Source organism: Falco punctatus (genome assembly GCF_963210335.1).
Source record: "Falco punctatus genome assembly, chromosome: 12".
NCBI lineage: Eukaryota > Metazoa > Chordata > Aves > Falconiformes > Falconidae > Falco > Falco punctatus.
The window spans coordinates 1,459,360-1,484,273 of record NC_137592.1 but is presented as its reverse complement, the minus strand read 5'-3'; the positions used below and the strand labels follow the sequence as shown (position 1 = coordinate 1,484,273).

At 40.7% G+C, this 24,914-nt stretch overlaps 1 protein-coding gene across 4 annotated transcripts in view; it reads left to right on the top strand.

The window, feature by feature from the left end:
• Positions 1-24,914, top strand: part of RALGAPA2 (Ral GTPase activating protein catalytic subunit alpha 2) — a 142,415-nt gene that overhangs the window by 87,152 nt on the left and 30,349 nt on the right. For all 4 annotated transcript variants that reach the window (XM_080407772.1, XM_080407769.1, XM_080407770.1 and 1 more), the window contains one exon: positions 4,981-5,108. In XM_080407772.1, the coding sequence (XP_080263898.1) occupies positions 4,981-5,108 (128 nt within the window). The remainder of the gene's footprint in view (positions 1-4,980; positions 5,109-24,914) is intronic.

Below are 24,914 nucleotides of genomic sequence, written 5' to 3'. Positions count from 1 at the left end.
GTTTTTTATACATATATATAATTACCCAGGCTTGGTAACTGATGTACATATGGTATTGCGCATAACCTCACATGTTTTTGAGACAGTCATCATAATCTGACTCGGTGGGATGATGTAGGCATTGGATACCCTTATATCAAACAACGTATCTGAGGTTTAGTATTTTCTATTTAAATCATTGTTAAAGCAACCACATTTTAGACATTTTTTTGAAAAAATAGCTTTTTCTCTGGAAAATGTCAGGGGTGTGTGTATATGTACATCTGTGTGTGTATGTACATCTGTGTACACATACAAAAGAAGCTACTTTTAATAAATTCTTGTCTGGTACATTACGGATGCAAAAATGTATATAAAATATACTTCATGGAAGTAATTGGTGTGGTAAATAACATTTCCCTTATATGAGGGACAATATTTGTCCAAGAGAACAACCGGCTGTGGAAAAATGCATACATCAGATGACATATTTACCAGCTGTATACATTATTGTTTGAGTTCTGAATGGCAGAGCCATTATATACTAACAACCAGTGGCTTGCCAAACTTTTTCAAACTGATTTTTTTTTATAAATTGGAATAGTGTGTGCGGGGGTCCTACCCTTGATTTTGAGCTCAGCAGTTTTCTTCTTGGGAATTTTGGCTTTTAAAGTTCTGTCAGAAAAATCAGAATTTAGCCTTATGAACATGCTTGAAAATTCTATGAAGCAATCGAGAAAAGCTATGTCATCTTACATATTAGTCAAAAATACCCAACGGGCAGAAAGAATAATAGCTAACTGGAAATTTAGTGTTATCCCTACATTTAAAGTACAAACCATTACAATGTAATAAAATTAATCCAGACATTTCCAGGGCAAGTGTGGCTGACCTTTTGTTCACCAGCTACTGACCCCAGGGTGAATGAAAGAGGCTTGCAGAGAGAAATGTCTGTTGTTTGGCTTCAGTCCCTGGTATTTAAATTGCATTCCCTAATCAAATGAAAAGGCTGTCCTCTCTATCAGGTTACAGAATCCATGGCAACATTTGGCCTTTTATATACATAATGTTAGCCTTTTTGTTTGCATCTAAGTAGAGACACCTGGAGCAATGTTAACATTAACCGATTTAGCATTAATAGCTTCATTATATAAGAATTTCTGATCAGATAGCTGTTACTTTTGTTATATTGCTTCAGCTTGTATTGTTTTCATTTTTTATCTCCCTGCTTGGCAACCGGGCAATGATTTGCAAATTTTTTTTGTCTTGATTAATTAAGCAATATAATTATCAGAAACCGTGATGCAGTCTTTGCTCGACAAAGCTTCTGAGAGAAGACAATAGTAAGTCTGTTAGTGTGAATGCATTCCACGCGTCACAGATGCATGAGGATATTCTGAACAATGAGACGAAAAGCTGCCTGTAAAAGAGGACAAAGAATGCCAGGCAGACTCTACACACTGCACATACCGCCAGGGACATACTGCGGGTTCCCTGGGACACAGATGCCTCGTTAGATTGCAGCTAGTCATCAGAGATTAATTCTCAGCCATTTGGTACAATAATTTACCCATTCCCCACTTTTAACTAGTGCTGCTTGCTATAGAGGGGAAGCCTTTGTGCTCAAAAGGTTTATTTAACCTTGCCTACTTTTACTGCATGTAATAGAAATTTTTTTTTTGGGGGGGGAATTGTAATGAAGCAGGTGTTTGCGATGTGCTGAATATTAATTTTTTGCTTCATGGATAACATGCATTGACATTTGAGTACTCAAGGAAGGGGATACTTCCCTTTATCTTTTTTTTTTTTTTTTTTTTAATTGATTCCTGTCAAAGCATAGTATTTTTTTTGTAACCATTCAGAACACTGTTCTCCTCAAATGGGTTTTTAATACCAACTTACAGAAAAGTACTGAGCAGGGCACATGTCCCTACACATTAAGTTGGTCTCCCCCCTCAAACTCCTTGTTAAGGCAGAGATCCCTACACAGATGGAAGCTGACGATATGCGAGTTCCATTGACTTTAATGACCCTTGGCATGGCCAGTAGATCTGCTCGGGAATTAATAATTCTGAGCATTGTGTCCATGCGGGCGTATGGTCCGGTTGTGCGCTCCTTGTGTAGCAGCGGGCTCTGCGGACCTGGAGCCTGGTGGGGACAGCAAGGCCTCTGCCAGCCTAACGCATGGCAGCAACGCCTTTGCAGGTCTCCGGAGAGTTAGCTCCACACAGCAGAAAGCTGTGAACTGATTTGGGGAAACGCTGCTGTTGGTTCTCATTTTACATAGGTTACACTTTTTCTTTGGTAATGTTAAATCAGTTGCTCTTGTACAAAGTCACTTCCATCTTTTGCGTTATTTTCTTTTTCCATCTGCCAGTGTATGCCAACTTTGTGTCATGAAAAATGTGTGCTTTTTGACAAACAGTGTGCCTGGGATGCAGATCCTGAAATAATCTGTTCAATTATTCGAAACATGCTTGAAAAAAGGCATGTTTCCCATTTTCATGAAAGTCATTGTGAAGAGCACCCACTGTGCTCTTACTTCTGTGCTGTGGGGACAGAGTTCAGGGATGCTAAGGATAGGTTTCAGTTCTTGGGGCTCAGCTCTGATTAGCCTACTTTTCTGTTTTTAAAAGGAATTTTAGAGTAAAGTATGTTTTATTGGCATTTGACTATTAAACTTTCAGAGAAAATAATTGTTAACCTTTTTGTTTAAAAACGCCAGACAGACTGGAGATATTTTTGATAAATTTGTTGGAGAGTCCCCACTGAAAAGATTATTAATAATATTTTTTTAAATGTTGAGTGTATGTATATATGTGTTTGTATTTATATACACACACATATATATGGTGTATAAAATACATACACCTTGTCTATATTTGACGTATATAAATTCTGGAATACTGTGTTAAGAAAATCTACCCCACTCCCTAGACTCCAGATGGTTTTGAAACAGTGAAACAAAGTCCCGTGAGCAAAAATTGCTTGTCAAAAAGCCTGACAATGAGTTTCCCTGTACAGTGGCATATGTAAGTGCTGCTCTGACTTTAAATAGCTGGTATTTGTATGTTGGTATAATTTTAATGCTAGTATGTACTTAACCTCCTTATTTGTACTTACATAAAAATATAGTTTTCCAGGTTTTTTTCTGCTTTTGTCAATACTTGTAAACAGAGTATGTGTTAAATTCATTTAGAAATGTTAGTGCTTAAAGAGGAAAAACTGTGCTCTAGAACACTATCGCATAGGTGAGTATAGACTCTTCCTGTCACCTTTCTTTCCAACTGCCTGGATAGTAATGCTAGCATTAAAAAAAAATGAAAGGGAAAACCACTATGGAAACATCTTAAACTAATCTGGGTGGGGTTTTTTTTTTTGGGGGGGGGGGAGTTGGTAATTATTTTAAGTAAAGGAATGACAAAGTAACTGTGTGAAAAGACAGCTGTCATTTGCAGATGTTATATTAAAACCAAATTTCTTCAGTAATTCATTGCCACTTCTAATTAGGGGAATTCCCTAGATGCAAGGGATTTATATTATTCCCTTTGTCCATTTATTGAATGACTGTCACAGTCACCCACAAGCAGTTGCAGAAGAATAATAGAGGGTATTTATTTATGTGATAAGCCTCTGTACAGATGGAAAAAATCCATAGCTTAAATATTGATAATTGCTACTAGTTTCTGTTTAGGGTTTTGGTTGGGGGTTTTGGTTTGGTGGTTGGTTGATTAGTTTGTGTTTGTTTTTTTTTTTTTTTTTCCATTTTGAGTTTGTGAAAGGGAAATGAGTTTACCTACTTGTAAATACTAAAACTTATTATATATTTAAGCGTTAAAATTTTCTGGGTTTGACATGGAAAAATCAGTTATGTGTATGCAATTCCAGATGTTTTTCACTTCTATGAAGTGTCTATCTTACCAAGTATAGCCTTTATCTGAGGAGCCATATGTCACCAGATGACATTATATGGTGGTTTCCTCTGGAGGTAACCCTGAAGGAACAGCATTTTAACAGCTTGGCCTGCCATGCTGGGACAGACCTGTTTGTGCCTGTCCCAGACCCGGTTGTAGGGCACTGCCTCTGAGAGGTGGTGGTTTTCCACCATCTCCTTTGCTTTCCACAGACCTCATTATCTTAGATCAGCTCAACTTCCCCCCCCCCCCCCCCCCCCCCCCCTCCAGTGAAGTCCATGGAAGGAGTTTACAGGGGATGGTCTGAAACAAATACTCCTTTGCAAAAATTCCTACCAAGGTCAGATTCAGCCAGTGAATCAGTTTCTCCTGTTGAGAGGCACAACAGAAGGCAGCTCTTAATATCCATTAAAAATGGAATATTGATTTCAAATTAATAGACAAATTTTGTTCATATGCATAACAAGCTCATGTTTACCCAGTTGAATATTCTGTGAAACATGCTGCATATCCATGTAAAGTATACTGATGGCAATTATAGAAGACTTGCAAACTTAAAAAAATCAGGGAATTAATACCACACTGGAAGCTTCAGTGTGCGAAGCAATGTGGTCATGCTGTTATCTGGCAAAATAACGTACTAGTTTTCTGTAGTGGTTCTGATGTTCGTTATTCCAAACATCAGTAATATAATGCAAGACAAAGTGTGTTGTTCTAGCAAGGGTACCACCTGACTGACTGTGCTGACCTGGCTGGTAGTGGCCTTGCAGCTACAGCTCATGGAGATGGTTTGTTTCTGTGTTCTGCTGGACTTGGAGGAGTCTCTTTGTAGATCTAGAGAGGAGACCTAGAGCAAACTGACACTTGTAACACAACCAAATAACTTCATTGTCTAGAGCAGGACCATGTGAAACTTGCCTCCCTGGCACCTTTCTTAAGCAGCAGATGCCTTGCTGTGAAAAGCCCTTGCAAGTCGGGCATGTTGTTTCTGATTGTGATTTTGGAAGTTTCTCCCGTGCTCTACACTAGCCTTTCAGCTTCCTTTGGCTCAGCTTTTCATGTGGTGTTTTTATTTTGGGGTCCACAGGTGCCATTTTTTGGTCCTCTCTTCAATGGAGCAATCGTGACTGCAAAGCTGCTGCCAAGCCTCATATGTGCCACGTGCATCAATGCCAGCAGAGCCGTCAAGTCACTCATCCCGCTCTACCAGAGCTTGTATCCTTTCCTCCCGCTGGGGCGATGCTCCCCTTGGTAGGGTTCTTACTTCTGAATGTTCTTCTGTGGAGAGGTAGGCTTTAATGAAAATCCTTCCCATGTGACTTCACTGGAAAAGGTCAAAGCTTTGTTCGCGTCAAGCTCAATCTTTTCAGTTGTTCACACCCGGCTGCCATCCAGTGTTTTAAAAATAAGATCGTGACATCACGAGAGTGGTCTCACCAGCAGCTTCAGACGGTCTTGCTGGTGGTGGACTTGGACTTAACACTGATGCTTTGAACTGTAAGTAATGATAATACTCTATTTTCTTTCAGACTAATAGAAGTTATCTACTGTGTATATTAGGCTAATACGCAGAGCTCTGCTATTCAAAGTAGTCGTCCAATTGACTTTACTTGGACTCATTACATTAATAAGACAGATGGGATTTGGCTCAGATACGGATGTTTCAGTTCACGAATTCCAGTTTCATTGCAGCTACGTCTGTATTTGGGCATTTTCAGAACATATTTTCTAACAGTTGCTGGAAGATAACTAGATGGTATGCTTCTGTGTTAGAGGAATTGCAGCATGGGCTTCTATTCTTGTGATGTACAGACTAACAGCATTATTAGTAATTTTTAGTTATTCTAGGATTTTCTCATAATGTAATCATGCTAGAAACGTTTTATAGCTTGTTTTGTTAATCATACTGCTGAGTTTTCTTTGGGGAGCTTTTGATTTGAGTATTTCTCTAATCGTATTACAACTTTGAGAAAGAGTTTGCAAATGAAATTTTTTGATCTTTGAAAGAATATTGATGAATTAGAGATGCACATTTTAAAACCACAAAACATCCCACAAAGTACTGGGCTTTTTTTGAAAAGGCTAAACTTTATCCGGTAGACTTTGCAAAAGTCATCAGAAATTGGAAGTAGCATTGTGGTTAAATAAATCAGTATTTTATCAACTTCATTGTGGACTTGGTTTAAAACAGACCATTGGTGGCTTTTGTGTAAGCAGTTGAATGCAATACATCAGCTGCAAAACCATGGTGGTACTTAGCAGATGATGCAAAACTTGCCAAGTTTTCCACTTCTGTTTCATGAGAGAAATCTAGCTAATTGATAAAATTCTTCTTTGCAGAACTTAGCTTAATCCATGTGCTTCAGTAGTCAATGTATAATAATAAAACAGCAGTGTAGTAAAATTAACATAAGGAACAGCAGTCATAAGAATGAAGAGATCCTGTTGACTCCTACTGCTGTCCCAGCACCTCACTCCTGGAGTCCTCTGATTCCTGGTTCTGCTCATCTTTTGGCTTTCCTCTTTCTGTGAGCAAACAGTGTGCACCAGCCTGCTGTGCTTGCACTCTCCAACAGGGTCTCTCCGGGTCCTTCCTTGTCCCCAGGGAAACGTGAGCAGCACAAATATGATAGCACATGCCACTTCTCAGCATATGTTTGAGGTCTAGCTGAAACAGCATCTGTCCCCAGATTCTTTTCTTCCTTTTTTGTGCCTGCTTTTGCAGCAACGATATCTGTAGTGAATCAACTGCTGCTTGTCTGTTTGATAAATGAAAGTGGATCGAGACACTTCTGAAACTGGGCAAAGATAATGTGGTGGGAAAATCCCATCAGGATGACCCTGGAGTGGGAGAGAAAGCTATCTGTAACTTTTACCATAGATAATGAAACACTTTCAGATGTACTAAAATTCTTAATGAGCCAGAAATTGGCATGTGAATGAATAGATGCGTAAAAGGTGTTGTTTGAGTCTATCCAATGCAGTAACGCTGCTCTATAGCTCCCAAAGGGTGCACACACAGTGAATGATTTTGCTCTGGTGTTTGCTTTGCTAACTGAGAGGGAAGCAGAGCCAGCGATTTAAACAGTAAATGAAATAGTTTAGCAATTTGGGTCAGACTGGACATGCAAATAACTCAAAGGTGGAATAACTCAAAAAATTGCCATAGAAGGAAGGAAATAAAAAGCACCAATCGTGGAAAAATAACAGGTAATGTTCGGTGGCACCAAAGATGTAACCTTGCCAGTTCGAGTGACTGCAGGAAAACTTGTGTGGGGCAGAGGTGAGGAGCAGTCTGCCACTTGTGTTTGTCACACAGGTCATGTTAAGAGTCAGCATCCATAATAAGGATTAGTAGCTAAAGATTTTCTTGATTCAAGCATGGTTAGAAATTGATTGAATGCTTCAGTTGGTGTTAATGGTTCAATGGTGATAAGGCACTGAGCCCGTGGTGCTCATATTGGAGCAGCAGCAGGGAGTGAAATACCTGCTGGGACCCTACCCCAGCTGGAGCAGAGCCTGTACCCTCGCTCCGGCCTCGCAAGGTGCAAGAGGAATGAGCTGGTGGCCGGGCCCATGGGAAGCGCTGCCTGCGCGGGGTCGTGTGCCGTGGAGCTGGGGCAGCATCTTGCCAGCAGTGACAGCTGAAGTCACTTGTTGGAAAGTCTGTAAACTCTGGTTACAGCTGCACTTGTCAGGGGCTCTGAGGGAAGTGTAATCAGCCACAGAGATTAATTTGCATCTCAATTAGGAAAGAGTCAGGAGGAAGCATAGGGTCTGTTGCTGGAAGGTTGTGGAAGAAATCTCATCAGGCACAAAAGGCTCCCAAGTCTCGGTGCTCCAGCAAGTGGAGGACAATATCCGAGTCCGGTTTCCATGGGGACCAGGACCGCAGGGCCGCGGGAGAATCTCGCTGTGCACTGTAATCGCTGGGTCATGATGACACAAATTCCACTGTTGTACCCAAATACATTTTTCTGTTGGAAGTCTCTTTGAAAATGAGGAAGGTAACTATGGCAGACCACATTAGAATTTTATCTTTTAAATCCATTTTTTATGTTTATGTAACTGTTTCTGTTTTAAGGAATTTGTTAGAGCAAGAAAAATACTCCTTAAAAAATAATTACCTGTATTTAAAGTTTAGTTTAAAGTTATTCTGGCTACAAGCTCCTTGCATACATCAAATGGCCTGCGATGGCATTACACAGGAGCAAAATGAGGGTAGTTAATGCATAGCTCAGTTGTCTTTTGAACAGTTAAAGCTCGCTTGTCTCTGTAGCTGCTGCAATGTTTACATGGTCGTGGTTGATTATGCATTAGTACATGTTGAAAATAATCATTTTTTCAGGAGTGCATTCATTCTTCGTGCAATGCAGCACTGAGTCTGTGAGGCTGCAGACCATACTAATTGGTGCTCTCACCACCCTTAAGTAACTGTTGAGTGTAGGTAATATATTTCAGCAGCCTCACCGGTCTTTTTCAGGCAAGTTTTTATTTTAAATATGCCTGTGTATTTTAGGGAAATCATAAACAATAAAGTGGCTTAAAATATATAAGAACAAGGAAGAATAATATTTAAACTTAATAAAATTGTTATATGAAAACACATGTTTATGCAAGTCTTTGAGAGCATTAAAGTCACCTTTCTATGTGCTGGGGAAAGGAAGGAGCAACGAATCTCATGGATGAATAATTATATATAAAAACTAAAGTTCCTCTTAATTAAGCCCAAGTAAAGCAGAGGTTGCTAATTGTCAGTATTTAAGACTAATGCTTGTCTGTAAGCAGAGAATACCTTAGGAGGGGAGAGCAGGGATGAAAAACAGTGTGTTTGTAATTGGTGCTTTGGGTGCTTCGGTGATTGTAATGGGGCTGAACAGGACCCTCTCTCTAAGCAAGGGTCTATTCTGGTTCCAGTAGCGTTGAATAATTCAAAAAAATGTTAGGACTGATGATACAAAACTGCACCTCTGTGCTTTCTTCCAGCTTAAATTTGTTGTATGCTGGAAAGGATTTTTGAACACCTGAATGTTCTGGAGTCCCAGTTGCCCTAAGCTGCAGTAGTGCAAATAGTGCACATCTTTGGGAGCTGGTCTTATCTTTAAAGATAAATACTGTGGGGGGTGGGGGTGGGGGAGCATGTGGGAAACATGGTTTGTATTTCAGTCCTTATGGGTCTGATTTACAGCTGCTGTTCAAGCTGACTGTTTTTAAGCTCGGGTACTAGTAAACCTCCAAATATGAAAATGTAACTAAGTCTGCAGGTGTCAGGCACTTTGGTTCGTCCATAATTTAATGTTGGCCCCCCAAAAGACTTTTGAGATTTGGGAACGGTGATGTCTGAGCAAAAGATTCCCCTTGGAATGCATAGGGAAATGCAATTTTGACTACCCAGAATCCACATTGTCTTTCAAAATGGAGTAATTTCCCTGCTCCTTGAATTGAATTGCTCTTGTTTAGAGATTTGCAAGTTGGTCTCAGGTTCTACTTGAGAAATTTCATACCCGGGATGCTTATTCTCTCCCATCACATATGTTTTGATAATAACAATAGAGGTAAACATCCTGGATTCTTATATCTTTTATCATCAACTTCTAAAAAGTAATTTCAAAAAAAAACTGTAATGCAAAATTACCTTCGCAATTAAGACAGCTGTTCTTTAAATTGCATTGTCTGAAAGATTGTGCCAGACCTGGTTTGTATGTGTATGGTGGAGCAATGATTTTTGAGCTTCTTTACTGGCAAGAAAAGCTTCTCAGAGTTTGAAAAATGGCCATGGTGATGAAGAGCAAACTGGTGAATTGCTGTCATTATCTGTGAAGGGGCCCCGTGTACCTGAATGTAAATGCCTGTACCTCTGTGTTTCCACTCTGCTACTGAAAAAAGCTGCTTTTTAGTTGAAAAATTATTTTGATGCCATTTGTAGTATCTAACCGCTTTCTTCCACTATTTCAAATAACTACCGTACTTACAGGCCTACCTGGTCTCACTAACAGAATTTGCAGAAAAGTAAGAGAGATTCTGACATGTCTGAAATGTTACCCTAGCTTCCACCAGCTCTTTGTAAGCAGCCTATGGGAGGGTGTAAAATGTCCCTATGTGCAAGCCCCAGCTGGCTTCTCTCCTGCGTTCTCAGCTGATTTTTCGTAGTCTTTGAATTGCTTTCTTAGCAATGTAGGCTACATCTATCTTCCTGTGAATGAGTAAATAGGGAGTTAGTTCCTGTTGGGATTTATTGAGAATTAACGTCTCTTATTATAAAATTGTCTTTTTAAGCAATCTTACTTTTAGGATAAATTAGTTTGGTCTTATGGAAAAGGGGTTTGTTCTTATTCTGTCTGTTCATTCCTGTGTATTTTTCATCATCTTCTGTAGCATCTTGACTACAGTGCTGCATTACTCTACAGGGCAAGAAGAAATAACTGAAGGAGTGGGCATGCAGACTCATGTGTGTCAGCCCTATTTTTGCTGTTGGAACTGTCTATTCCAGGTAGCTGTGCAAGTGTTCTTGGATGTGTAATCGTAACAGATCTCTAATACAAGCTGTGCTTCTTCTGCCTTTTTCATTAATATAAACAGAATTATGTAAGGGCTGTCCTAAATATTCTTAGTCTGGTAAGAAGAAAAAAAAAAAATTACCAGAGGTTGTGGTACTGTTTCCAATGTTGTTTGTATTAGTTGTTGTTCGTTCAAAGAGAAAACCTGAAGTTAAGAGTTTTAAATTCTTCTTGTTTGTGGTGGATGTTCGTAGTACTTTGCTGCAACGTAATGCATCTATGCATTAAAGACTGAAGGTGTCTGTGCATTAGAACAAACAAAAAAGGGCATGATGAGGATGCATATGCTTTACATAATATCTGAGCACTGGATGTCACCATTTCCCTACTTACGATTTGCAGTCCTGTTTGTGGGCCAGAAGAAAACACAGCCCTTGCTTTGGAGAAGTAATTTGATACATGAACAACTCTTAAAGTTGTAATGAATATGGTATGCCTGCTTAACTATACCCAACAAGTACTTCATTAGGGCAAAAACAAAAGACCATCTAAGTACGCAACAAAACAAGATATCCATAACTTCGCTTCCTTGTATTGCATCCAGATACTAACACATCTACTATCTTGGTATGTTGTATCTCGAATCAAGAAGATTAAGCAAAGAAAATCAACTCTGAATTTAGAATTAATTCCTTTTGTTGCTTTAAGCCAATGTCTGATTAAGGTAGAGCAACTGATCTGCTTACCTGCTTTATCAGAGACTAAAAAAGAAAGATACTTGCTATGATGGACTTAACTGTGTGAATGGCTGTCATGTATTTTGTTGGTGCATGTAACATCACATGCCTGAAAACACATTTTGCGTCCCTTTCAAAATGTGCTTTGTTGAGCTTGCATTTAGAACTCTGCTTTGGTTAGAAAGGGGTGTTTGATTGTACCGTGAAAATAAAATAGAAAGCCTGTTACTCTTTTTAGAGAAGGGTTTGCAATTTGTTCCCTTTATTTCATCCAAAGAACTTACGCCCTCAAGCTATATAGATGCTGTTAGAAATTACTATGAAATTCTAAAGCATGTGTCACAGGAGCTGTGACAATTTATATGACATGGCATCTGACAGTTTTCTGCCGAAGTGATCGGTTCTGGCTCGCAAGAGTGTCTGTCTGTAGTCAGTCCTCTGCTGCTTTGTCTGCAGAGAGCAGCAGGTTTAACTTGCCATCCTTCGCTGTTCTGGGGGTTTGCTGTAACCACCCTCGTGCGAGGGTTTGAGTTTCAGACAGAAGTATTTGGTCCCCCTGCAGCAGTTGGAGGGATGCTGATGAACACGGCAGTGGCTGTACAGGGTGGTGTAAAGCAGCACTGACCTTCATTCTGCAGTGCAGCTCCCTGCTGGAGCGGATCGATGGCCAGGCTGTCTGTCTCTGCGGCTGCCTTCCCTCCTCGCAGCAAGAACCTTCTCCAGGCAGCGATCGATGCCTCTAATCTGCTCCAGCCTGTAATAAGTCATGCGAGGCAAAGCTTTTAGGTGGCATTACATGGGATTGTGGAGGCGGCTCTTCAGCTTTTATTCATAGTGCTCTTCATAGACTTGCAGAGAAATCTACTGCATCCTGCTTGTTCATGTACAAAGAGTATATAATGCTTCTGCAGATTTAAACTTCGCATGCTGCTGAGTGATGTATGGACACAATTGTTTTAAATTAATATATTTGTGTGCATCTGGCTGTACGTACCTCTCCCTGTCGTAGTTTCTTGTTAGACACGTATCTTGTATATGCATTACTGCACACTGCTGGTGAGCATCACCATTTTACAAAGGCAAGGGAGACAGTGGTGAAGTTTGCATGTCAACAGTATGATTTATTTTTCTGCTGTAGCGTGGGCCATCGTTATTCTTCTCTACGGCTGGAAGCTGTGAAGATCACTGAGGGTTGCTGAGAAAGTCCCAAGCTAAATCTGTAGAAGAGTTTTACATGGCACAAACTGCTGCCCCGCCGTATGATGATCTCTGTGCAGCAACCATGCTGTTCAGTTAGAGTAAATAAACCCCAACAGTTTTAAGGGCTTGTATTTGCGAAGTGATTTAATGGGTAGTTCCAAAAATAAGCCTGTGGCAAAGTGACATCATAAATGTAATGTGTTTTTTTTAAAAATGAAAAGTGAATTCACTGTGTGAGGTATGTCAGAAATGAGGGGGGACTCCACCAAACTCAGCTTTGGATTTGTTAATTAGTTAATTAGTGCACATACATGTGCACTAATTTAAAACAAGGTTCCTAAGATACACAGACATACCTCTTTAGCCCTAACCAGAGACTGGAAAGTCATGATCTTGCTGAAAATAGCGTAGTAGCTAAAGCATAAGCAGCAGATCAGGGTTGGGAGTTGGGAATTTGAATTCTAACTCTCCTCTGCCATCGAGAAGCTGCTCCTTTGAATGAAACACTTGGTTTCTTTATTCCATTTCTGAATCAGTAATATTTTATTTGTTCATGAATAATTTTGCAAAAACCTAGGGGGTTTAAGTGCAGCTTTAAACTTGTGTCCTAGAGCTGAATCAAACTTGATTGTGTAAAACTGTTCGTGTACCACTGTTGCTCTTAAGAGTGCTCTGAGTAATATTTATCCGGTTAAATCTGTAAAAGCATAACTTAGTTCTTCGTATATTCACAAGCAAAATTCAATACATTTCTCTGGCAGTCTGCAAAGAGCACCGTGAGCAAGGGATTCTGAGGTTTGTACCCACTGGCCCCACTCATCATCACTCGCTGCAGTCCACATGGCATTGCTCATGGAATGCCAACAGTTGGGTCAAGCTGACAGTGATCAGTGTTTCTGTTGTCTGTAAAAATAAAACAAGTTCATCAGAAGTGCAGTTTTGTTTGTGCAATCATGCCCTACCCAAAGGGTTTCTAGGAGGTCTGTGGTTGAAGTCTGCCTGCAATTTAACTTGCAATAATGAAGATTGAGTCAGTGTGGTACTAGTGTTTTGTTTGTAACTAACTAGTAAATGTACCTTTCATAGTAAGGTGTGAACTCAAGCTCCCACTCTCTTCAAGATACACAGAGGTCTGAACAGCTATCACTTTGTGGTTTATGTTTTCTGTTGCATTAAAGAACTGTGGCTTGTGTTTAATGAGAAGCTCTCCAGACTGACAGAAGCAAAATTGATATGTTCAGGTTACTACTAAGTAGTTCATTCAGTCTTTGGGGGTTTTTTGGTGGGGTTTTTTTCACTTGCACACCAGAGAAATTAAAGGGGTTTGTGTTCTTTGTATTTTGAAAGTAAGTTTTGATGATTTTGCGGTTCCACCCCTTTTAACTTTGAAGGGATTTGTGTGGCTAAAACCTCCGCTGTAGCTTTTGGAAACTTGCTTTTAAACACTCACTTGCGCTGTGGATTTCCTTGGGCTATTTTTGGTTGGCTTTTGTCAGAAATGGATGACAAAAAGAAGAAAATAGAGCTTTATCCGAGTGGACTTTAGTTCAGGCTGTGCAATTCTCACAGGGACAAAGCACACGTTGCCGTCGGTGTGAGTTTCGCCTGACTAAGGATTGTTGCCTTGGCCCACTCTGCTGCATTGCTGGCAAGAAAGAGATATGTTTGTATTTGAGCGCAGCAAGGCACCCAGCCCCGAGCCCTTGCTGCAGCACTGGGGAGTCTGGTGGGCGCAGCGGAGCCGCGGCATTGAGGTTTTGAGGAACAGGCTAAAATCTCCAAAATCTGGGCTGCACAGGACCTGCCAGCCATGGGGTCGATCCCCTCTGTGGCGGGCTTTGTGCGCGCTCGCTGTCTCATTAGCATGCTGGCTGGCCGCCGCCGCTGTGGCGCGCTGGCTTTGCTGGCCCTGCTAGCTCTGCTAGCTCTGCTAGCTTACCAGCTGTTCCTGCTGCTCCCGACAATGTCCAGCGTGTTCGGATCACCGGGTTCCTGCGCTCGCTGCCGTGCGCAGACAGCCTTTCCGCTGGGGATGCCCACGTGGCTGCCCGTCCGCAGCGGCACTGCATAAAGTAGCAGGCCCTCGCATGGCATATGGTGTCTGGATTCATACAAGATGCAAAACTATTCTGCCGCTAATGCACAATGACTCATAGCATTGCTAATTTTTCTAACAAAAGCCCACTTCCACACCCACACTTTTAACCCCTCGGGCTAAAAAGCCTCTTCTTTAGTTTCAAAGCCTTGGAAATGTAAGGAGGTGGCTTCTGGATCAATATATGAAACCCTATATTTATTTAAAGCATACACAAGTTCTAACACTTACTTAAAATTTCAGTAAAACACAGTTTTCAAATCACTGTTCTAACATACAGTTATTTTTTTTGCTCCAGTGTAGATAAATTGCCAAACGTTGGGCAATTTTTAGTTTTTTTGGCAGCTACATATTACAAAAATGGTCAGAAGGCAGCACAGACAATAAAAAGTTACTTTCATTTAAGAGAGAATCAAAGCAACGTAGCTAGTACATCTACAATGATCGTATATTGCAGCATAAGTTACTAAGCCGCTTATTGTGAGAAGCTTGTAATATCTGGCTATCTTTTCTATATACTAGCTGTTCAGGGAGAAAAATAATACGCTTTCCAACTAGAGGGAGCTGCTGGTATCGCTGATGCTGATTCTTAACCTTCCAGTCTAATTCCTTTGTGCAGAAAGTACAGTGATCGTTTCTACATTTTAATAAAATCAAGTTAAATTACCCCGAGTAATTTAGATTGAAAGGACGTGTCTTAATTTTTACAGTGTAATCATCAAATCGATCTGTAAAATTCAGAGAAAACTAAAGCACGTCCTGGTTGCGTGGCACATGGGTACTCTGCATGAATGTGGAATTATATAGGTCATGAAAAGACGCGTTAGAAGAGAGAGTGAAAAGCTGAGGCTTGCTTACTGTTGTTACAAGACAAAAAGCATAAGGGAAGTATGAGCGGTAGGGAAGGGAGCAGGCGGCGCAGCAGGAAGCTCCCCGCACCCTCCATCTCAACAAAGGAACAAAGGGACCTGCGGTGAAAGATGAAGGTGGCTGAGTTCGGCAGCTCGGGCTCCCCATGAGCAACTTGTTACGGGGGGCCTCTGTGGACAGTGCTTTAGCAAGGCTAATGCTCCTGCAGGGAATGTTTTTAAAGAGAAGTCCTGGCTTTACTAGGAGATAGTTTGAGAGCTTTTGTGGGGCCGGTGACTCCACACCAACCTGCTGTGGGGTTCCCAACGGATCTGATGTCATGCACCGCATCCTCACTGTGGCCAAAGCCCAGGTGCCGACCTCGGAAACTGCAGTTTTGATCCTGAAAGGCAGTTCCCGTGTCCCTGAAACTGGGCATTCGCCTCTTCGCAGGCAGTGAGAAGGCGCAAAGGACGCAGAAGGGCAGCTAGATGTGCACACAGGCATTTTCATATGCGTCTCCGCAACAACCCAGATGCTTGCATTAATACAGACATGTAATCACCAATACGGGTTTATACAATTTTTCAAATTTTTCTTTTTTTCCTCTTTTAAAGAGAATCTGACTTGAGTATGTTTTCCATGCTGCAATCACTTCATTCAAAAGTTAAGAAATAATTTTTTAAACAGGAAAAATGTTTTTAGGTTTAGCTTTGAATTTTCTTAATTGCTTTCTTCCTCTTTTCGTAAGAATGAGCTTCTGAATTCTGTGTTGACCATGCTTTGAGCAGGTGAGACTGCATCACCTCCTGACACTCTTCCAACTCACAACAGATTCTGTGCATCTGATACTAAGAGGATGAGGTGCCTAATTTTTGTGCCTGTTATATAAAACCTACTTTAATGGATAGCACCATGATCTTGTATCATTCTTTAAAGAGGAAAGGCTTTCCTTCTGTATGCACTTGAAAAAATTTTAAAGCCATCCTGTTGCTGGGGATTTTTTTATTATGTTGGGGACATAAACATGGAGACAGCAAGAGAGTGGAATAGGAGAAATCCACTTTTTCATAGTGGGTTTACTGGCTGGTGTATTTAACTTGTATTTTTTCTTTCCTCAGTGTCATACTTCTGTGTGTGTTTCACAGTAAGATTGACTGTCAGGGTTCTAGTCTGTAAACAGGGGCAGGTGGATTTTAATGATTTCTTAAATCTAACAGGCTAGTACATGTACAGCATTTTCTGTTAAAAAAAAAAAAAAATCCGAGTTAATTTGCTGGTTTTTAATACTTTCTCTGAATTGGCCCATGCCAGGTTTTTTTTGAGAACCTGTACTTGTAACTTCTGCCAAGCAACTGATGTTACTGTACCTATTTAGGATTAACCATTTCATTCATTTTCACCTGTGTAACAATGTGGATGATCTTACAAAACCTTGCTAGCCTACAGTTTGTTGGCTTCCTTAAATAGGCATTCTCCTGCCTGCCTTTAGGCTGGGCAAAGTAGTGTCATTCAAGCACCTGTTATTTCACTTAGAAATCTTTGTGTTATCACTGTAACAAACAAACTTGGGGTTAGCTTGGTTTTTCATTACTGCAAAGTCTTGGTACTAAAAATGCAGCATCATTAAAGTGAAGTCATTAAACTTCAGAAAATAACCTCAACCTAGCATACATTCATTTTTCTTTTCTCTTGTTCCTGAAAGATCTTACCGTAACTTGTGCCATACCTGTGACTCAAATTAACTTCCCTGTCTTGAAAGTTGACTTCAGGAATTTTTGAGGGCACTGTCTGCCAGACTTGACACCATTGGAGGTGATTAGAAGTGTAGCAGTACAGAGAAGATGATAGAAGTATAGAGCTGTTACTTTGAGGATCGGGTACTGAAGCTGATGTTCAGAGGCTTCACATACCAGAAATGAATTCCTCCCCTTACTATTAATTTGTTTCCATCTTACCACCTTCCTCTCCCCGCTGCCAGCATCTGTTACAACTGGGAAACTGGAAGCTCTGAAAACGCTGTTTCCCACAGGCAGGTCCAGTAGTAGAAAATGGAAGTGGCTGGGATTATTTTTCTGTCCTTAATTTTTACATAAATCTCCATGTTATTTAAAGGTTTGGAGTTGTAGGAATAGCAGTTACACCCTGTCTGAATAACCTCAGCTATACAGTTCTCCATGCAGCTGCATTTGCTGATTGTACTAGGTTTAAAACAGTGTCTGTACCTGATGTTTGACATTTCCATTTCACTGGGAAGATAAGAAGAAATATCAGTGTCTTTATTGAATGTGCAACAAAGGCTTCCTATTCTCTTCATTTCAATAACTGGTTATTTTTTAGCTTGTTCCCTTGTTTGCTGTACTGTTGCTAACCCTTTAGGTACTGTATGCCCTGCACTCTCCCATGGCTAATCAGTCCTCCCGGATGTCAAGAGAGGGACGGTGCAACCCTTAATAGTTAGATTACTGAGCATTTTTATGGGGTTGGCAGTAGAGGGGAATCATTCCAATCCAGAAGAACTGTTTTAATTCAGAAACGTTTTCTTTACAGGCTTTTGCAGAGCCTGTTGGGTTTTGTGCTCCCATGTTTTATGACTTGTTGCCATGATAATTCCGCTCATCTTACAGGTTTCTCTAATTGTGATTGATGTGTAATCATTCATTTTATTGAACCTCATTAAGGTCTGCGAACCTCTGTACTAACTTACAGTAATTAGAGCCCAGATAGCCTTTCCATCTGTTCACAAGCACTGTTTAATTAATGAACTTTTAACGTGTTCTTTGCCTTGTAAAAGCCCTTAGTATTCTCAAGTTGTTGAATAGGATTTGCATGCCAGCATTTCCGTTTTTTTTAAAATGCCACAGCAACATGCATTTTGGAATCCCAAAAGTCAACACAAAGTACGGGGATCTCGGAAAGCAAAGTGGAGAGATTTTAGTTTCAATTTTTCATGTCAATTACAATATCTGTAAAACTGATGTCTACAAATAAAAGGCTCACATGGATTTCAGTGTTCTTTTTAACACCTGACCCAACCATTTTTAATCTTCCCTTGAATCACTGCAGAAGATACACAGAGACCAGTAAACAAAATGTTTCATTTTTCAGTTTAGCATTTATTGGAGGAACGCTAGAAATAAGATGCATACAAACGCACATTTTCCTCCCCTTGTATTTCATCTTTTTGTTGCGTTTAGAGCATTGGGACTGAGATGGGTTTGTTACTTTCTTTTTTTAGTCTTCGGTATAATGAGATTTTAGGATGGAGTGAAATTCACCAGTGCTGTTGGAGTTATTGTAGAGAGTATTGTAACAATGGTCCAGAATTGCGAGAAAAACGGTAGGACAGAAGATCGTAAAAACTTTGAGTGTTTCTGAAAAAGTCTTAGAACACTTCTGTGTATTAAGAATGTGTAGTCACATAGTTGTGCTGAAGGTGAATGTCAGATTACTGTTGTGACTGACTTTGGAGCGAGAGAGATTAGTAACAGAGAAAAAGGACCCTTTTTCCTAAGGCATTTTTGCATTCATGATTTGTTGCCCTTTTTTTATATATGGCACGGTATTGTAGTACTGTAGTTGTGCTTTACCTAATTTGGATTGATCTTTGTTTACCTTAAATACTCAGGACAAGAATTAAGTCATCCTACTCAGCTCCCTCAAAATCCTTTTCAGCATCCAAAGGCAGACCATCTGTCTGGTCCAGTCATTCTTTCCTCCCCCAGTATGCATTTTAGCTGGTGCTTTGAGTACGGCTGTATCCTGGAGAAGTGAATATATGTGAAAATATGAAATCAAAGTCCTGGGTGTGGGGCTGTATTGCCTATCTTCTAAATTTCAGATATTATTTGTGAAATAACTAAAAAGAGCCCCTGGTTTCTGTTGTACCTTCGGAGTGCTGTTCTGTAGCACCGTGGGTAAGGCACAGGCAAACTTTTCTATGTTGTGGCAGTGCTTGGCCATGTGAATCTTTTTTCGTGGGTTTTCCTCATGCCACTGTCCACTTTCTGACCTTACAAATGTGAACATTGAGTGTTTTCATTGCCCTAAAAGAGACATTTCTGAAACAGTTGTTTTTAATATCTTTTCCAATATTTCTGTATGCTAACCCATCCTCTCACCACTGACCCCACGCTTTAACAGTCCATTTAGGTGAACCTAAATGTGGTCCGCTCCTCCTTTTTGTAACTGAGGTAGTTCAGCTTTCAGGTTGCTGACCTATCTGCGAGAAAAATGTGGTTTTTCTCAAGCGTTTTGGGAAGTGCACATGTTTTGTTTAGGAAAGTACCCATTTGTGCAAAGTATCAGGCGTGAGGCTCAGCTGTGGTGCCTTCGCGTTCTCTGTTGGTGACGTTCTACAAGTCAAAGAGACTAATCTTACTTAAGTTCTTCCAAGATGTCATTCCACTGGCTGTGATTGAGTCATAACCAAATGAATTAGGCTTTTTTTGAGTAACAAATTCATTCAGCATGTGCATTTAATAATGCTTGCTTATAGAGTCGTGCCATTCCTTTACAAGCTGATCATTACGAGGATGCAGTTGTGTTTACATGAAAAAACTCTGGGATGTTGTTTCTATGCAGTTCCTTTCCCATTCTCTGCAAGTATTTGGATTCAGCAGTTTCAACATGTCAGCAGAAAAAAAAATGTACAGAAAGGCTTGGTGAAATTTTAGCAGACAACAGAGCATCCTGATGAAGGAAGGAGGGGAAAAACATCTTGCCCTTCACTTGTTTTCCCTTTCCCTCTCGTTCCTCCGCAGGCAGATGCAGGCGCATCTGGACATGTGGCCCCAAGTAACTACCTTGCAGCAATCCTCCAAAGCTGCTGTACCATCTTCGAGCGTGTATCTGCTGAAGAAAAGCACTGGAAGAGTTACTACTGGTACTCTCCTTCTAGCTGCTACTTTAAAGGAGCAGAGTAAAAGTAAATTTTGCCTAAGTGGGAAAGAGGTAATCAGAGTGATCCCAGTCTGTGGTGTTAACACTGCAAGAAGTAATGATCTGATGGAGAGGGTATGGATTGCTGTATCACTGAGGTGGTGTTGCAGCATTTGGTAATACTGCGCTGTTGGCGTGTGCTCTCGTTTTCAGGAAGTGCTTCTCTGTACACTTTGCTGAGCAGAGAGCTGTCTAGAGCAAACTGAGTATCTCCAAGGTGTTTGCTTCTCTGGGCTGATTGACACAACTCTTCTGCAATGCAAGATCTACGTGCAGAATTCTCTGCACTTACTATAGCAGAATGAACATGATTAGTGTAATACATATTTATATTAATACAATTAATAAAAATACATATTTTAGCAATATTTTCTTTTAAGCCTATAAGCACAGGTCCCATTCTAACCTTAGTAAGCTGAACAGGAATGCTAATTACATGAATTACACTTCAGGCTGTTCTATGATGGGTAACTGATTTTAAATAATAGACGCTTACATGAAGATTTTAATATTGCATGTATTTTGTTTACTACTAATTTATTAAATTGTTTGGGCATTTATTATTTATTTTAAGATTAAAATATTTATAATGGTTTTTCTGTATGTGGCCTGTAAAATGTGTTGTATATTATTTGAGTTTATTAGGAGAGATAAGAAGTTATTCTATCAGTTGTTAAATATTATTGCATGTTAATCCATATTTTAAAAGTTCAAAGAGTGCGCTAGCATGTCTTTCTCTGTTCTTTTTGCTGTTGGTAAAGATGTCCTCGTATCAAGCATTCACATTTGTGTGAAAAATAGAATTCACTTCAATCCATGCATAGATTGTCAGAAAGATTAAAGTGTGCATCATGCAATTTTTCTTCTTTCAGAAAGGGGCCTTTGATGTGCTAATGTTCACTTTCTCTCTTTTCATTCAGAAGTGCTGGTCATTGTTTTGAGCTGCAGAACAGTATCTGCTTCATATAAGCAGATTCTAATACCCTGGTAGCCCAACTTTGCTCAAGGTAGCATAATATAAATATGCAATAATATTAATGGCATTATACACTGGGATCAGATAAGTGTGCCTGCACAGATAAATAGCATGGCAAAGCCAAGGCATTTATTGAAAATAGATGTTGCAAAAAAGCCAAATACTTAATTTCAAATAATCCGCTTACATGTGTAAGTGTTACTGCTGTTATACCAACTCAGATAATTCAGTTTTAAAATAGAAAGCTTGGTGGTGCAATAAGCACTGCATTCTGTTAAAATCACTCTTGAAGAGAAGGCTGTAACGTATTTCCAAAGTTAATTAGCAAGTGAAATTATTTGGATGGCCTCATCTTGTGTTGCAGTGGATATTTTCCAGCAAATGGATGAAATTTTGCAGGCTGCTCACAGGATCAACTCGCAGCTCAAGTAGCAGGGGAGTGGTGTAGGTCATGACACAGTCATAACAAATTTACATGGAGAAGGGCTGTTCATAGCTGCTCTTACCTTTGCCAAAGACACCGATTCTCCTTTTGTTATTGACTGTGTAGAAATAGTTCAGTGAATTCCTCATGAAGGCAAATACTGGAAGTGTTAGCGTGTAACTGCGCAGGAGTTATTTCAGTGTTGATAGTGTTCTGTAGAAGACAGAATAGTTGACAATTGTGTGATAAAAACCTTCCTTTTTATAATCAGGTGAAATCTGGTGGTCAAGTTTTGAGAGAGTAAGTTAAATAACAGTAAACTAGCCTCTGTTGATGGATATTGTAGGAAAGTGTCATCTAGTATGCTCAACAGCTTTCTGCTCAAAATTCAGAAAATTTGCCTGTTGTGTTTCTCAAGTGGTAAAAAACTATAGCTTTCAAAAAGCTGTAATTATAAAACCAGTAAGTTACAAATCAAACAGTAAAGTTGGACATGTTCAAAATGATTTCTCATATTCTTATTTTAATGAATGATTATATTTTAACTAGAAGATGTTATTTCAGAACACTTATAGCTGGACAGGTATTTCATTGATAAAATTAAGACTTAACAAAAATTGGACAAAAACTTGAATAGCGAAGAACATTACAGAAGCCTGCACTTGAAGTATTTTTAGTGAGGTACGGTGGCAGCATTACTGATGTGTAGCTTCTTCCCTCGGTCACCGTCCCTGTATATTCTCCTTTTCTGTTTGCTTTCACCAGCTTTGATACTTCATTAAAAATTCATCTTCTGCTCTCCCCCTTGCTGTTTGGGATCCCCACGATCTGCTTTAATACCTGAAATGACTCAGCACTTAAGAAATTCAGCTTAAAGAGCGCCGCCTTCAAGAAGTAGTGCTAACACTCAGAAAATGATGCGATTCAGCAGAAGCCGAGAAGCAGAAAAGTTCCCAAGTTCTTGCTCAGCCTGTTTGTGATGCGTGGCCTGGCCACCTTTCGTGTCCTGTAACTGCTGGAACGGCCTGACTCCCGGGCATCCCACACTTGTGCAGCAGGTATTTAGTTCCTCAGCACACACGTTTTGTTATGATCCTTCTCCCCAGTCTATAAAGCTGGAGACGGTGTCTCAAGGCTTGTGCCGGGGAAGGGTCAGCCCATTAGGTGATCCGTGGTCATCTTCAACAGAGTACACAAAGGAACATTTCCATGCTGTCTGGAGAATGAGTTGTGTCAAAAAGATCTGTCAGGAAGCAGATGGAAAGGGTTGTGCAGAGCAGTGTTGCTTTTTCACCAGGGGCTCTTATGCAGTTTTTCAGATAGCCTTGGAGAAAGGGACCTGAGCTACACAATTGTCACCAGTTGTCATCCACCTTTCCTGCCTGGTGTTGGCTCACAGGGAGCGTGAGCAGAAGCTACTTCTGACTCTCGTGTGGGATTTCCGTTCCACATCATAGCTTTCCCTACAGCAGCACTAGCTCCCTCGTTTGCCTCCTCAAATCAGATTAATTTTCCATTTTAACAAAGTGCTGCCATTCTGTGAATCAGCCATAATCTCATCGTGGTGGAAGTGCGTGCTTCATAACCCAGACACCTTGGGGATGGGCAGGAGTGTAAAACCTTTGCCAACACCCTGTTGCTTGTGCAGCAGAACTGTGCACTGACGCTCTCCCCCGTGTTATTTGTGTTCCCTGATCCTCTGAGCACCTGGGGGGTCTTCGCTGCGGGGACAGGTCACTCCACCTCTTTCCCCTGTGACATGCAGCTTCCACAGCCCAACTCCAGCCTGTCTCTAGTGCTGCAGTACACTTTAACAGCTTTTAATTTCAGAACACAGGCTAAATGCCCTGATCTGGAAGGGACTCTGGTGGCACTTCATCTGTTCTTTCTGCCCACTTTGCTAGGTTTTCAAAGCCCTTCACATTGCCTCTGTAGCCTAATTTCTTCCTATAAGCAGAAGTAGCTTTTCTTTTGTACTGTCTTGGGGCAGTTTTCAGCACTTCTGTTCTTGTTCCTCTGTGCATTATATTACCTGTGTACAATAGTCTGTTTTCTGATTGTGTCTTAGTCTCGCTTTTTTTAAAAGTTAATTTAAAACTGACTACTCCTAGGTGTTAAAACAGCAACAGTCAACTAGGGCTGTGTAGCCAGCCAGTCCTTCAGCAGCCTCCCTAGTATGTTGTTTCTCCATTTTCACCCTAATTTCTTTTACACTTGTACTTAGAACTTGGTTGTTGAAATAGTTTATCGTACAGCTCAGTCATTAACTCACCTCTTGCCCCACAATTAAATGTGATGGTGAGGCTATGGCTAACCTGAGTTCCTTAAAACCTGTGGGGAAACTTTTTTAGAAACAGTAGAACTTTCAGAAGATAACAGCAGTGAAACTAATTGCGTTAACTGGCCTTTTTATGAAGGAGTTGCTTACGTTTTCAGTTTTGCTTCCACCCTTCCCCAGTCACCCTCCACCCCCACTTTATAAGTAAAAAAAGCAGATTTCATAAACATGCACCAGAATTTTAATTTTCTCCTTTAGGGAAATGGAGACACATCACAGCAAGCACACTGGCTGAGCTATGCAGTGAAAGGGGAATCCATTCCCCCTACTGAGAGGTCACTTCCAGGGAAAGAAATGTTGTTTTAAATGCTGACTTAATCATCTGCTTTTGGGGATCAAATTTTCCCGACAGGGCTGTGCGCCTGTGACAATGCTGCATGAGCAGACAGCGGTGGGTACGTACTGCTGTACCTGTTGCAGGCTGTGTGCTTGAAAGAATATTTTAATTTAATGGATTTTAAGCAACATTATTCAAAGATCAACAAAAGGCATACTGTGTTATATGAATAAAAGATTTCCTCTGGATACTTGTTAACCCTACAATGCCTAGCTAATGTAATTGAAGTGCAACCACCTGGCAGGGAGATTTCACAGTCAGCTGCCAAGGAGGGCCCCGGACAGGAGTACCAGGTGTTGTGCTGCGCCGGCCTGATTGTCGCAGAGGAACAAACAGCATGATTGCGCCGGGCGGCTGGGGCGAGGAGCGGGGATGGCTGCCAGCCAGGGAACCCGCTCCTGGGGCTCACTGCTGGACTCAGGTAGAGTGGGAGTTAGGGGCTCGGGCAGAACGAAGAGGGGGCAGCGCAAAGTATTGGCTTGAAATGAAGCTGCTGCAGAGCTCCCATGGCCTCACAGTTCACAAAGCCAGACCTCAGGAGATGTTTTTCAATACGTCGCATCTATTGCTTAGAGCCCCACGCCCAGGAGATCCCTTACTCAGTCCCCAGGTCTGCTCTGCTTTGAA